Below are 15,803 nucleotides of genomic sequence, written 5' to 3' on the forward strand. Positions count from 1 at the left end.
AAATAACTAGGGTGAATGCAGTTCCATCCAAAAGCAAAGAAACTTATGTTGTTAGTCTGTGCAGCCTGATTGTGGCTTACTGTATATTTTCCTTTAAACTCCTTAAAATAATAAAAAGAACTCACAAGGATGGATGGGATTTCATTGTAGGAACAATTGTAGCCAAAGGAATAATCCAAACAGAATTTCAGACAGTGGAGAGATTTCACGGGCTCCAAACTTTTGCCCCAGAAATAGCCAGGTACTGTGTTGTGCACCAGATCCGCCCTGCATTAGTGACCAAAAGTTGTGAGGAAGACAGTGTAGATGGAGCTGTTCAAGTTAAAAAAAATAACATTCACATTTGTTCAGATGTATTCTCTGTTAAAGAGGGAGAGAGTTAACAGGGGCTTACTACGTGCTATGGGATTCTCAAATGTTACTGCTCATAAGAAATACCTGGGGAGCTTGTTATACAATTATATTCCCAGCTGCAATTCCCAGAGATGCCAATTCTCTGGTCTGAGTTGGGGCTTGGGATTCTGCATTTTCATCAAGTACCTCAGGTGATTCTGATGGAGGTTTTTCCCTTAACTTTTCATTTTAAAAATTCTCAAGCCTTAGGAAGGTTCCAAGAACAGTACAATGAACACCAGTATACCCTTCACCAAGATCAAGGGTCAGCAAACTCTTTCAGTAAAGGAACACTGTTCAGGCATACATAAGAGATACTTCAGGTCTGGTTCCAGACCACTGTCATAAAGCAAATATCACAATGAAGCAAGTCACACAAATTTTTGGTTTCCCAGTACATGTTATGTTTACACTATACTGTAGTCTATTAAGTGTGCAATAGCATTGTCTAAAACAACAATGTACATTCCTTAATTTAAAAACTTTATTGCTAAAAAATGCTAATCGACATCTGAGCCTTCGGTGAGTAATCCTTTTGCAGTGGTTAACATCAAACATCACTGATCACAGATCATGATAACAAATATAATAAAAATGAAAAAGTTAGAAATATTGCAAGAATTACCAAAATGTGAGACACAAAGTGAGTAAATGCTACTAGAAAAATGGCACCAATAGACTTGCTCCACGCAGCACTGCCCCAAACCTTCCATTTGTAAAAAACACCATATCTGGGAAACGCAATAAAGTGAAGCACAATAAAACAAGATACACCTGTAAATATTTTCAGCTTTGTAGGCCATATAGTCTCTGTGGCAACTACTTAAACCTGCCATTGCCATATGCAAGCCATAGTCAGTATGTAAGCAAATGAGCATGACTGTCCTCCAACAAGACTTTATTAATGGACACTGAAATTTAAATTTTACATAATTTTTTCATCATAACATATTACTCTTCTTTTGACTTTTTCCAATGTGTTATATTTGAAGATGTGAAACCACTCTTAGCTCAAAATTAGTACAAAACCAGTCTGGAGGACAGGTTTGTCCTACAGGTCAGTTTGCCAATTCCTGACTTATCAATTTTGATTATAAAGTCTAAGCTTTTCTGAGGATGAATTTTAAATCTGTTATTGCTTTTCATATCCAGAATAATCACAATATCCATCTTAGAAAATTTTTAAAAATGTATCTGTGAAGTTGCCTTCTGACCCACTATTGGATTTTCAGATATAACATTTTCACATCTTGCTATGGCTGATATTTTTGGATGCCCTGTGGGACACAGTTCCTCATTTAGAAATCATCATAGTTCAATCAGTCATTCTCTAATTTTATCACATAAAAATAAAGTGGTGTGTGCCCTTCCCTACAACACCAGTGCCTAATTAGCATCCTTTTTTCAGCTTCTCTCTCATACTGAAGATAAATGAGTAAAAGACCTTCAATCTTCCAAATGATGCCAAGAGTCCAGCAAGATGTGAACAGCATTTTGCTATTTGTGAACAAGGGACTGGAGAGGCCTTTTCTTGATTTTTTTTCCTCCCCGAATTTTTGTTGAAAATGAGCTCCAATCCAGAGTGTGTGCTCATATTTCTAAAAGACTGGGTTATTACCAAGTTAAGACCAACTATAGTGATACAATCTGTTACCCAGTTACTCCCATTCATGGTCTTCACTTCTAGGGGAATTTCTCAAGTTATTAAACATGATTTCACAAGCATCTGAAAGCCAAACAAGAATTCTGGAGGGTAAACTCCAACTCTGCATCATGAAATCAACAAACATTGCCACAATGGAATCTAAGTACTTACCTATTAGGACCAAATGAAAAAACAAACAAACAAACACAAATCAAGCACATTCCTGCTTATTGAAATGCCTTTCAACTGGATTTATCCAAACATTACTTCATCCCTTAAGGAATGAAAACTTAGTTACCTGAAGCATTCAAGCCTCTATCCATCACTTCATTGCCCACCCCTCCTCCCAAACCAAGTACTCCATTTAATAGCATGAGGGTATGTTCTCTTCTGATGGAGCCAGAGAACAGAGAAGTCATAAATACCTCCTCCCCACACCCAGGTCTAAACATCAGTTTAGCAGCTGCTTTGGAGTCATATTCTACAAGACCATGAGCCTGCCTTTCTTCTTCTCACAAGCACTCTCTTCCAGGCTCTGAAGATAATATACGGCACACTGATTCAGGTGGAGAGGCAGAAATCTCACAGGAAAGACTTAAAACCCAGGTCTGTCAACATATGAGAAGGCCCTGCGTTTCTCATCAGCTGGCTGATTTGTGCACGGCCACATTTCTGGAGCTCAACCAATTGCCTCCCCGATGGAAAATGCTTACGAACTTATAAATCATCTTTGAACACATTTTCTCCGTAAAAATAAAACAGATTGCTAGCTCCCAACTGCTGAAATGTGGCTATCAGCTTCGATAACCAATTTAACAATTTGAAACAATTAAGGACTAAAAACTCTATTTGAAAGTTCGATTAAAAGGAGACCATAGCGAAATGCTTTGTTTAGGGCTGGGAATTCTGTAAGTAATATAGGAACCACAAATAAAAAGAATAGATAATCTTTTGTTTTCCTCACAAAAAAATTATAGACTGAAGTTAAACAGTGGGCCTATTATATGAGTGCAGTGGTTCTTAAACCCGGCTACATGTTATTAGCATCACCCAGAGCTTTAAAGAAAACTGCAATGCCCAGGCTGCACCCCACACCAATTAAATATGAATGTAGGAGCTGGGGGGTGGGGCCCAGGACTTCACAGTTTTTAAAGCTCCTCAGGTGACTCCAATGTGCAGCCAACATTGAGAACCTCTCCATTGGCCTTATGAAGATTACTTAGCTTTACAAAATCTACTTAGTGGAGGACCATTTCCCTTCCTTATGTCTGCCCATAGGTTCTTTACAGCTGGGATAGGGAATAAAAAATGACAGATTGACTGATTGACTGCTTGCTAGATAAATAGAGTCACACACACATATAAAAAAATATACATGCACGCATATTTTTATTTATTTTACTTAGGCCCTGATCATTAGCATATAAATCAGAAAAACTGAGTGCCTTAGAACGTACATATCCTCTCCAAATCTTTAAAGAGCCAAACTCTAAAAATCACACGTAAAAGATATTGGTCATAAAACACACACACACACACACACACACAAACTTTAATCACCTTGAGGAACGATGATCCAATAATATATTTAATAGGTAAGATTTCATTCATCGATATACAAAAAAAAAAACACCCCAAAACCTAAACTTTAAGACATGTGCCCTTAGCAAGAGCACTTACAGTTAGAAAGGTTTATCGGTAGCACTTTGAGGTAGCATATTTTATAAAGTAATAGAAGTCACAGAGCTGCTCTGCAGTTTCTCTTGGACAGAAAAGGACAGGCCATCAGCCGTTGCTCTTGGTAGAGAAAAGTGAATTTGTCTGTACTCACTGCCAAAGTCAACCTGAACATACTCCCTCCCGTCTTGCCATGGCCATCCCTCCACTACACTTCATGCATTGTGGGTTTAGGAAAAGGTAAAGGCATTACAATGCTTCTTTCCTCTTGGTGTGGTGACATCCCAGGCTGTGGCAGCAATCTTTCTGCCACATGCAGTGCTCACTGGCAGGAGATGCACGCACCTATAGGGGGAAGAAAAATATGGCATCGCAGTGTCTTGTTTTAATTGGCTCTAACAATTTAGTTAAGAGTAACGGATTCCTCTAAGGCTAAGAAAAGGTTTCTGAATACTCCCTCCATGATTCTGGCCCTTAAAAGGCTCTCCCTTTTTTTCTCCCCCTGAGTACAATATTTTGGGGGTATCATTAAGCTTTCTGCAATTGTCCTGCCAGATTGGTGAGCAGTAAGGCTTAAAAAAAAATCCACACACAAAAACAACAACAACAAAAAACTGGGTGCAGGAGAAACTCCAAGAACAGACTTCCTTTGTGCAAGTTGAAATGACCCAAGTTTATAGTTCAGGAAAATGGCCTGCTTCTTTTTTAAAAAAATGTAAATATTTAACTCAGCTCTGCATTTTAAATACAAATATACAGTCAAAACAGGCTAAAGATTAAAGCTGCAAAAATGGCCCCACCAACATCAGACCATGGTGCAGGTCAAATTTTTTCCCAATGGTCACAGATTAAAGGGATGTCTAACTCTTAAAAGCCCTTTGTCCCAATATATTCCATACTTCTTGTTTGAAAGTTGAACCCTTAGAAGGAATCAATATACAAATGAATAAAAATAGCACATGTCCAGGCAAAAAAGGGCATGAGCTGGGCCTGAGTTGCCACTTAAAACTCTTACCATTCAGTATCATACCAAATCCTCAAAGGCTGCCTGGAACCAGGGCCCAACGCATTCCTGAACATGCCAGCCACGCAGGTCAACTGCTGACCCAAAGTCAACAACACAACTGAGCATTAGACTTCAAGTATCCAAGGTGCTACAAGAGCTGGTCCTCTCAAGGACTCAGGCTGACTCTCAGAAGCCCCCTCCCCCTGCCCAAGACATCCCATTGTACAAAAGGTGAAGCACTGCTTATGGTCACTACAAAACACAGGAGTGGGAGGTGAGGAATAAGAGAACTGATCTCTGAAATATACCAGCCTAACAAATACAAATAAATTCTTTAACATTTTGTACAACTAGAAGGTGCGTGAGCCCATATTCAAGCAATCACTTTAAATTCTTTCTTTTCTCCCCTTTCTGTATCAAACAGGAAAATAGTTCTGTTGGGTTAACAGTGTCATTTTAAAATGCCATAAATTAAATAAGTTAGTTCACATTTTTTCCCCCAGCTAAGTTACAGTTAGTTTCTAATGTGCTTTTGAAGTTTGCTTCAACAGCTCCAAGTCTCTTCGGCGGACCGTGACAGCTCTGGGACAACCATATCCGTCCAGCTGCAAAGGTACGAATTGTTCAAGCAGCCCAAGGCCCTCTCTAGCAGGACTAGTAAACAGCTTAGTCCATGATGGTTTGAAGTTTCCACTGAATCCCAAAAATATGGTACTCCCTTAAAAAAAAGAAAAAGAAAAAGTTCAATTTGTACCTCTACTAGTTCCATGCAAGATAATGTGGGAGGTGAAGCGGAGGTGAGCAAAACAAAGATGGCTGTGAAACAAAAACAAAAAGAACTGTACTTCTTTACGTCAGAGAATGAACTCTCACCACCCACCTCTTGCCCCAAATAACAAGCCACGTCCCAACACACTTCCTCTACAACTGTCTCCTGATTTAGAAATTATTTTCATGATACCCACCCCAGCCAAACAAGCTCATGAAAACAGTCTGGTAGCTATACTCCACCGTAAAAATGCATATGTTGCTGGCCTCCTAAGAACTTCACAGAAGAATACAAATACAAACCTTTGTTATAAAGATTGGCTGGTTTGGCTAATCCCAGAGATACTAACGAATCTGAAATATTCAACTGCTTTATCTCTCCTCTTGTGCTCAACAGGACAATTGACCTGTAAAAGTTAGAAAATCAGAGCAAATTTCAGTAATTCAGCATGTATTTATTGAGTACCATTCTGAACTAAATACAGTATAGAAATACTAGATAAAAGCAGAACTCAAAAAACAAACAAGGGCTTCCCTGGTGGCACAGTGGTGGAGAGTCCGCCTGCCGATGCAGGGGACACGGGTTCGTGCCCCGGTCAGGGAGGATCCCACATGCCGCGGAGCAGCTGGGTCCGTGAGCCATGGCTGCTGATCCTGCGTGTCCGGAGTCTGTGCTCCACAGCGGGAGAGGCCACAACAGTGAGAGGCCCTCATACCACAAAAAAAAAAAAACACACCCCACGTGCCTTTTCATCCCTGCTGTTACAAGTGTCCCCTTCAATGCCCCACCTAGAGCTTATGTTGCTATTACAAGGGGTCTATAAATGTAGGGAAAGCAAAAGTCATTTAGGTCAGTGGACCTAGTGGATGGCTTGGGACACAGCTCTGTCATGGAACAAACTATTTTAACAGAGGAGGTTAGTTTTGTTAGTTTCAGATGCTCTATATACCTACTTAAGTTCTATTATCTACTTACTAAGTAAATGGATAAATGCCAATTCTAAAAAAAATGAAATAAAATCTGTTCTCCATGGTTTGGTTTAAATTGCTACTTTTATTGTGAGTATATCAACACACACATTCAGATCTTTTTGTGGATTCTCTCTTCTGATCTCTCTATCCTCTGCCACTACTACACCGGCTTAATTACTATGGCTTTACGGCTTATTTTAATACCTTTTTTGTCTGCCCAACAGAAAAAAAGGAAGATTTCTCTCCTGTGAACCTTTGTTCAGAGACTAACAAAGAAAAATGAATCAGACTAGGGCTCTTAAAAGAGAGACCACACACTCATTCACTTAAAAATCAATTTACTCCTGGGGAATTCCCTGGCGGTCAAGTGGTTAGGACTCCACGCTTTCACTGCTGAAGGCGAGGGTTCAATCCCTGGTCAGGGAAATAAGATTCCGCAAGCCACATGGTGCAGCCAAATTAAAAAAAAAAAAAAAAAAAAAAATCAATTTACTCCTTTCCAGTCACTTCCAAGTGACCCAGGTGACAACTTCCTATACCACAGTCATAGCACAATGCTGTCTGAGGGTTCATCAGTGGGAAAGATGGCTGCAAAGGTAAAATTGTCTGTAAAATTATCTATAAAATTGTTTTAAAATGATAATGAGCCTTCTGAGTGCGTTGGGTACCATGTAGACTAACTTAATACTAAAAAGTGGGATAGAAATGATCCAAAATTTTAAGCCTTTCTCCTTCCAAGAGCCTTCCCATCATTTGCAAACTCTTCTAACATCCAAGTCCTCACTTATCAATGACAAGCAACTTGGATCACACAGGCATAAACCTGAGACTAGGAAGGAATGACTATCTTTCAAGAATCCTAAATACCCTAAAAGGGTAAAAGGGCAGGTAGACAAACCAAAGCTCAGAGTTAACCGGATGTCATCTTTAAGGTACCTTATCCCTCACACAGAGCAAGCTTCACCTACCTTGGAGGGATGCTTGTTTTTAAATACTCTTCCATGAGACTGACATCAGCAAAAGAGAAAATCTTTTTCTCCGTCAACCGGAAGGGAACACTGCAGGCATCCACAACCAGGAGGAGGACGCCCTCACTTCGGAAGGTAAAGTCAGTGCCGTTGATCTGAGAATACAAAAACATCTGCGGTCATCACCATTTCGGCATTTCCAGGATGACTCGTCTTTCCAGCCCCTTTCCCTCTGTCTTCTAAACCCATGAATCAAATAATAATTCCCAAACTCAAACTGCATATTCCATTACTCTTCCCCTGCCAACATTTGAGATTGAGCCTGTGTTCTCACAGACTTTTGCCTTCACTGGTCTTTTCTGACTGGCTAAGTTGCTACAAGCAAGGCATGGCAGCCCACATTCAGCTGAGCAGGGTGACTCTCTCTGCAGGCTCAGGGCCTTCATTCTTACACACGTAGTCTCTCAATGGGGTCAGAGCTTTCCAACTCAGTGATCGGGTGGCAGCCTCTATACTGCAGCTCAGATACTGTCACATTGGTTCAGGAAAAATACATGTATCTATATGAAACAGATATCGAGTCAGATAGATAGATAGATAAATAGATAGCATGCTTTAACCCACATAAACCCCCCATTATAGCTTAGATTTAGAACAACAGAGGAGCCAGATTGCTTCATCTCCTTTGTTTCATATATAGCTCTCCTTTAAAATCAAAATGGAAAAATGGTAATTTTACCAGGATTTAAGCCACAGGGTATTACTATATCTTGTTCACCATTACTGTGAACTGAAATTTCCAGTTGTCTTCTTTAAATTAATAGTTTGAGACCTTTTCAAGAAAAAGGAATTCCAGATACATCCAAATCTCATTAATTCCTCAACCAAAAAGGAAGGGAAAAAAACTTATTAGACTGAGAAATGATTTAACACTAATTTAAGTCATAGGCACTGTTTCTCTTTAAAATGCGTGAAATTATAAACTATGTTAAAAGCTAACAAAGGAGAGGGGCTTCCCTGGTGGCGCAGTGGTTGAGAGTCTGCCTGCCGATGCAGGGGACACGGGTTCATGCCCTGGAGCAGCTGGGCCTGTGAGCCATGGCCGCTGAGCCTGCGCGTCCAGAGCCTGTGCTCCGCAACAGGAGAGGCCACAACAGTGAGAGGCCCCCGTACCGCAAAAAAAAAAAAAAAAAGCTAACAAAGGAGAGATGCGCTCTTCACTACACCTGTCCTTGCTTGGAGAAGTTATACTTAAATTTTATTTCTAATCACTAATGATCTCATAGGAATACAAAATGGCCTTTTGCCTGTATTTAAATAGCCCTAGTCTAGAGAATAATTCTAGAAGTGCTTGACATAAAGTGCCATTTTATATTTAGAAAGACTGAAAGTGACTCACTTATTTTTAAAAATCTGGATACTCAGAACTGAGACACATTTGATAAAAAATATACATAATGATCCCTAACACACCCAAACTGTCCCCTTGAAAAGTACCCCCCCAAAAAACCTGTTACTTAAAGGAAACACAAAATTTTCTGTAAAAACTAAAGCAAGGCCATGTCCAGCAAAGACTCTTCAGGTAATGCATGTGAAAAGTATTGGAGGTAAATGTGACAAAACACAGTCCTCTGTGATCTCTTTTAGAGTCCCAGGCACCCAGTGTGCAGCAATGGAGTCAAACAATGTCTACAGACCCAGAGGAATACCCTACCTGAGATGGTCTGGGCAAAACAATATCTTCTTTAATTATCTAGTGAGCTAGCAGAGCAGAGAGACTCAGCACCAACTTGCTTACCTTTGCAACTGACACCCACCAGATTCCACGCAAGTAGGCTGGGATGGGTTCCTCATACAGCTGACTGCATTGAGATGTTGAGCTAACAAACTTCATACCAATAAAATTACATCATGAACATACTACAAAATGAAGAAATGCTAATGCAGGGCAATAGATATATATACTTGAGAAATCTTTGAGTTACATAGGGATCTTTCACTCTTTCTCTCTAATTGTGATAAGAACACTAACATGAGATCCATCGTCAAACATTTTAAGTGAACAATATACTACTATTGACTACAGGGACAATGTTGTACAGCAGATTTTGAGAGTTTATGCATTTTACTCAACTGAAACATTATGCCTTTTGATTAATAACTCCCCATTTCATGCCCCCCCCTTAAGTAGCAGTATTTTAAATTCAGGGTTGTTAAAAAGTTCTTAATTCAGAGTTAAGTTCTAGAGATGGATGGATAATGGTGATGGTTGCACAACAATATGAATGTATTTCACACCACTGAACTATATACTTACAAATGGTTAGGATGGTGAATTTTATGTTATGTGTATTTTAACACAATAAAAGAGATTGGGAAAGGAAAAAAAGAGTAAGATTTAATTTTGCTCACATATATGGGGATTTGTGAATGTGTTGTCCACCACTTAAAAAAAAACCGAGCTCCTAAGGAGACCACATGAGGCTGAGCCCAGACCCTAGCTGGGTATCAGCTGGATGGCTAGATACCTCCTACCCAAAGAGCTCTTTATATAGATGCACTCAGGTCAACTCGATTTTGGACAGGCCACATGCCTAGAGCTGGTTACCTTGCAGGCTAGCTTGGCTCTTAGCCCAAATTCCAGTATTGATATGAGGCTAAGGCTTTTAACTCCCGTTAACCTACGTAAAAAAGACAACTAACACTTTGCATCTTCACTTTCTTCATCTGAAAAAAATGGGAACCAGGCAACTTCAAAATAAAATGCTGAGGAAATTTTAAAACCTTCACTTCCCATATTTTAAACAAATAACTGGGGAACTTCTTTTAAGTTTCAAAATCCAAGGTTAAAATTTCTACATATTGATTATCTATGACTTTTTTTTTTTTTTTTTTTTTTTGCGGTACGCAGCCCTCTCACTGCTGCGGCCTCTCCCGCCACGGAGCACAGGCTCCAGATGCACAGGCTCAGAGGCCATGTCTCACGGGTCCAGCCACTCCGCGGCATGCGGGACCCTCCCGGACCGGGGCACGAACCCGCGTCCCCTGCATCGGCAGGCGGACTCTCAACCACTGCACCACCAGGGAAGCCCCTATGACCATTTTTTTAAAGCAAAAACACCTTGTCTCCTACAGAAAAGAAATCTGAATAATTACCTGAATAATTTTAACATTCGCCTAAAAGTAATCAATAAACATAATTGACTGAGAAAAAAATTTAATATTTATTTTATTTATTTAAAACACAAATGTTTAGGAGGTATTTACACCTCTACTGTATTGCTCACCACTAATAATCAAAATGTGATTATAAACAAGTGAATGTTGCCAGAGATAATTCATGTTACCAGGATAAAATGTAAAACCGAGAAGCTGAGGCAATGTACACACCAGATGGTACTCACAGAAATAACAGAGAGGTCTCCACGCTGAGTCTCTGCTTGACTGGGTGACTGGAATTGCACAGGGAGGTAGCTTCTATGAGGATCACTTGTAAACACCACCTAGACAGGGAAGAAGTTCCATATCTATGTCAACTGCATCTTCCTCCAAAAAGATCCTTCAAAATAAACTCAACTATACCAAAGCCAGTGAGTGGGTTTTTGTTTTTATTTGTTTTCTCTGAACTTTCTGTACATATTTCATGACCTGGAATTCTATCTTTTGATACAGGCTTTATATGAGAAGTGTATGTTCCTAACTTTCTGGAGCAATCTCAGTTTCAAATCACTGTAATCTTATTAATAAAACCAGTTCTACAAATGACTATATAAATATGCTTTATATCTAAATCTTTGTAAACATTTCATGCAAAAACAGTCACAAATCTTTTCAAAGGTCCTTTTCAGACCAGTTATTCTGAATTGGGACTCAAGTCACTCCAGGACTGAGGAAAGAAGTGTAGATGACAAGGACTACCCTGTTTAAAAACTTTCAGGGGCCTGGACATCACCAGGTCTAAATTCCTCCACCAGACCTGCAAAATGTTCCACAAATAGAGCCACGTCTTATACACACAGGACCCTATTTCCCACTATTCTATCACATTCAACATGCAGGGCAGTTCCCTCACTTTCCCATAAGCACTTTACCTCCTCTTCTGCTACCCTGCCTTTTCCAATGCTGTTCCCTTCCCAAGAACACCCTTCCCTTTTTCCTTCTACTCCAAATCACTGCCAGTCTCCAAACCCCAACACCCACCTCCTCCCTAAAGGCTGTCTTTTCATTCAAAAGCACTCTTAACTCTTCACACAATTTAGCACTTAAAAGCACATGCCCTGGGGAATTCCCTGGTGGTCCAGTGGTTAGGGCCAGCGTTTTCACTACCATGGCCCAGTTTCAATCCCTGGTCAGGGAACTAAGATCCCGCAGGTCACGCAGCATGGCCAAAAAAAAAAAAAAGTGTATGTCCTTATAAATCGATGCCAACAAGAGCAAATAATCATGGCAAGAGCAGATAATCATGATATTAAGCACTCAGAAGCTGGACATTGCTTTGAAGTCTCAGGTCTGAAGTCAAAAAATTCATGTGAATTTTCCTACTTATTTCTAATACACATGTGTTTTTGACATTCAAAACAAAAATTCCCTTCAAATTTCCAAGTAAAAGTGATGTCCCCAGATGCTTCAAATACTTCTCAACTGCCAGGTCACTAGTCGATACAGCTTTAAGAAATGAATCCTGATCAATGTTTTAAGCCCAAAGAATAAAGAACGCTAAACGTCAATGCATGGAACCATTTAACAAGATATGCCCAGAATAGTTCTGAAGATGATTAAATTATTTTATAAATTGTAGTAATTCTTATAATAATTATAAATTATTTGAAGTCTTTTCAGTAATGAAGGACTTTCTTTACAAATTCAACTTAAGAATTAGGCTGGAAAATTTACTTCCCCACAAAGACTATCTGAAAATTTCACTTTAACAGTCAAAACATTACATAGGACAGGCAAGGATTCATGTAAACTTCTTCATGTACCTGGCTTATTTTTTTGCCTGTTCGTTGGTTGGTTGGTTTAGTTGAATTGGAGAATAGAGGTGGCTCAAGGGTATGAGCAACCAAGACTATGACAGTGAGCCGTCATCAGAAAAATACTTATCATATATCACGATACGAATCATAAATCCCCCTTCCTTTCCCTGTTCTTACTGCCTCCAAGGGACAGAAACAAGAAAAATTAGAAATAAAGAACCTGTGCAATGGAAGAATTTTTGTTTTCTCAAATCACTTATAATGATAAGAAATAAAGATTTAGAGGTTTTCTCCATATTAATAGCAAGCATTTCTGTGGCAATAAGGACTTTTTAAAAACTCCTCTAGGCCAGTGAAACTAAAATGTGAACATGTATCAGAATGATCTCCAGGGCTTGTTAAAGCACAGACTGCTAAGCCCCATCCCTGAAGTTTCTGATACAGTAGAACTGGGTGGGACCCAAGATTTAGAATTTTTCATAAGTTCCCAGGTGATGCTGATGCTGCTGGCCTGGGGACCACAAGTTGAGAACCATTCTTCTTGACCCATGTTTGTTTATATAGAGGTTAAAGATCAATTAGGGCAATATTAATTCTGTATTTCACCTGGAATTAGTCTGACTTCCTTTGGAAACCCCATGCCTGATTTTAGCTCATACTTTGGATTTACTTTCATTGCCATGTTTTCTCAAGATCTAGAAGGAGACCATCTCATTAAGAATATGTCACAAGAAGCATTTCACTTCTAGCCAAAGTCAGTTTGTACTTTTAATTACAGGTAAACGTAATAGCACATGCTTCAAATTAATGGCTTTTCATCTTGAAGGAAACAATTTTCATACGAGTGCCTTTTCTGAAGATAAATTTCACACTTCCAAGAAAACAAATTATTTTTTGATATCACTGACATGCAAACGAAATAGCGATACTGTAATGGAATCACATCTGAGAAAGAAAAGATGACAACCAATATATCCACAATCATCCAGGGCAAACTGATATATCACAGGGGGAAGGTAGTTTTATTATAAATTTGGACTGGTTTGCTTCTTATGAGCATCACATTCTAGAATGGGCCAAAATTCAGGGGAAAACATGCAATATTTATAAATTGGCAGCATAGATGTTTCAAAAAACAATGTGCTGATTGCACAGAACCTTTTGACTTTTTCTCCTGGACCACAGACCACTTTTATTCCCTGTTTACCTGATGGGTTCCGCAGCCTTGACAGAGTCCCTTGAGCATGGATGGCATCGGCTTGAGTGCTGACGGCTTTCTGTAATACTGGGGATACGCTTTGGCCATGCAGTTACTGATGTCTTTGGAGTCTGTTGCTGCCTGGATCTTGACTCTTTCGCATCCCTGAGATGAACAGTAACTGTGACCATCCCTGTGGCTTTTGGCTTTTAGATACAAAAACAGCAACCTGCACAAAACAGAAACCAGTCCAACGGATGTTAGATTAACTTTCAAAAACTTACAAAAATTCCTCAAATAAACTCATGGCCAGAAGGGATATTCCTCCAATAAATTAAATTTTTTTTTAAAGAAAAATAAACTACAAAACCAATAAAGTTGTTTCCCTTTCCTTTCTACCCTCCTAGGGTTCTAAGTCAAATGCAATACCACTTTAGAAAATATTTTGATAACCTGATTCAGTCGTTATGGGCAGTATCAAAGTCGATTTCTGGTTTGAATTAGTTCAATTGGTAATTTAGGAGGATGGAATTTGGCTTGGCTCAAGAATTCCTTGGAAAACTTTACACTTGAGTTTAGGATTTGGTAAATTAGTGTGGTTTATTCTTTTTTTTCTTTTGGTTTACAAATTGTTTTGGTTTAAGGTACAAAACTGGAATAATTAAAACAGCAACTGTGAGACTTGTTTGGTTAAGGCCAAGATATGGTATCAAATCAATTCCTGTGATATTTACTAAGAGCAGATGGGCCTGGGGTCCTTCTGTCTGTACTTTGGCCAAAATCAAGCGAAATGAACAGTCCTACCCATTCTGAATTCTCCTCCTACTGCCAAGATGAATGGAAAAGCAAGTTCCAGGCAGTAGTCCAATGTCTGTCAGCAAACCTAGGCCTTCTAAACCAAAGGAAATCAAGATTCTAAAAAGGACTCGATCAAATGTGATTGATTACTGGAGTTCAAGAGTTCACTATCTATATATCTATCTATTTTTTATTTATTTATAACAGTAAACTTTTATTGAGGACGTACAACATCCCAGGCCCTATGCTGAATGATTTGCATGAACTGTGTGTTCTTCAACCTCACAACAACCATATAATATAGCATTTTTATTATTCCCAAATAACAGATAAGGAAACTGGGGCACAGAAATATTCACTAAATTGCCCAAGATCACACAATTAAGTAAGGCAGAATATTATATAAAGTCAGGCAATCAACTGCAATTCTCCAATTGCAGTCATGAAGAACCTTCTATTTATAAACTCAGCTCTGCTTGGCAAAGTAAGAACCAACAAAATAGAAGATCACCCTGGATCAGTAGAATTTCCTGGTAATAATTGCTTTCCCAGAGGGGGACCCACACTAGCTCAACTTTCAGAATTGAGGAAGGCAATGCAACATCTAAAGTGCCTGGTTTACTGAACCCTTACATGACAGCCCATAGCAGTCCTTTCTTTGGAGACATCACTCTTAAAGAGTTCACATTTTAATATGAGGTCAGTGAACAACACAAAGTTGTGATGAGGTGAAAATCAGCCACTGTTCCAACATCCAGTAATTTTAACATATATATAAGGAATGACAGGGACTTGATTAGGCATGGGACTTTTGATATATAATTTAAATCATCAAAATGAATAGAATTAAAAAAGAATTTGAACCTCAAAGGCTGAAGGACTCTAGAAATATCCAGATGAAGAAATACTTCCCATCCTTTTACATATCAATCATTAATTTGTGATCACCAGACTGTCCTTACAAATTTGGGCGTTCCATTTATTTTTGTGGAAAATCAACTGAGAATGTGGCAGTTCTATCATCTATAGAATAAAAGCCCAACTAGGTTGCTGAAGTTGAAATCAGAGATAATGATGATAAAAAAAAAGACTTAAGCTGATAACACTGGCTGCGGCACCAGCCCTGAAGGGCAAATGAGTTGCATCTTATTCAAAGGTTAACAAGACACTTGACTGAACCCTAACCTCATTCCCCCACAGTCAATCTTGCCACCCTTCTCTCCAGTAGGAAATTTTGTCTTTCCCCAAACATGCCGTACCATGTTCTTCATGCCTCCATGCATTTATCCACACTGTCCTTGGAACACCTTCCTCTTAGTCACTCCTCAAGAGTCAGCCCCAGTGTTATCTTCTTGGGTTGTCACTGGCCACCCAAGGCTGAACCTCTGGGTTACCTCAAAAG

At 39.2% G+C, this 15,803-nt stretch overlaps 1 protein-coding gene across 5 annotated transcripts in view; it reads right to left on the bottom strand.

Moving 5' to 3' along the window:
- Nucleotides 1-3,412: 3,412 nt before the first annotated feature.
- CEMIP2 (cell migration inducing hyaluronidase 2) overlaps nt 3,413-15,803 on the bottom strand; it is a 79,944-nt gene continuing 67,553 nt past the window's right edge. For 4 of the 5 annotated variants that reach the window (XM_029202768.1, XM_029202764.1, XM_029202763.1 and 1 more), the window contains 5 exons: nt 13,613-13,832; nt 10,834-10,932; nt 7,430-7,584; nt 5,793-5,896; nt 3,413-5,439 (listed from right to left, as the gene is read on the bottom strand). In XM_029202768.1, the coding sequence (XP_029058601.1) occupies nt 5,243-5,439; nt 5,793-5,896; nt 7,430-7,584; nt 10,834-10,932; nt 13,613-13,832 (775 nt within the window). In that variant the 3' untranslated portion in view covers nt 3,413-5,242. The remainder of the gene's footprint in view (nt 5,440-5,792; nt 5,897-7,429; nt 7,585-10,833; nt 10,933-13,612; nt 13,833-15,803) is intronic. The other variant, XM_029202766.1, reaches the window with a different exon arrangement.

The sequence above is a fragment of the Monodon monoceros genome, unplaced genomic scaffold (genome assembly GCF_005190385.1).
Source record: "Monodon monoceros isolate NGI ecotype Baffin Bay Population unplaced genomic scaffold, NGI_Narwhal_1 Super_Scaffold_5, whole genome shotgun sequence".
Classification (NCBI taxonomy): domain Eukaryota; kingdom Metazoa; phylum Chordata; class Mammalia; order Artiodactyla; family Monodontidae; genus Monodon; species Monodon monoceros.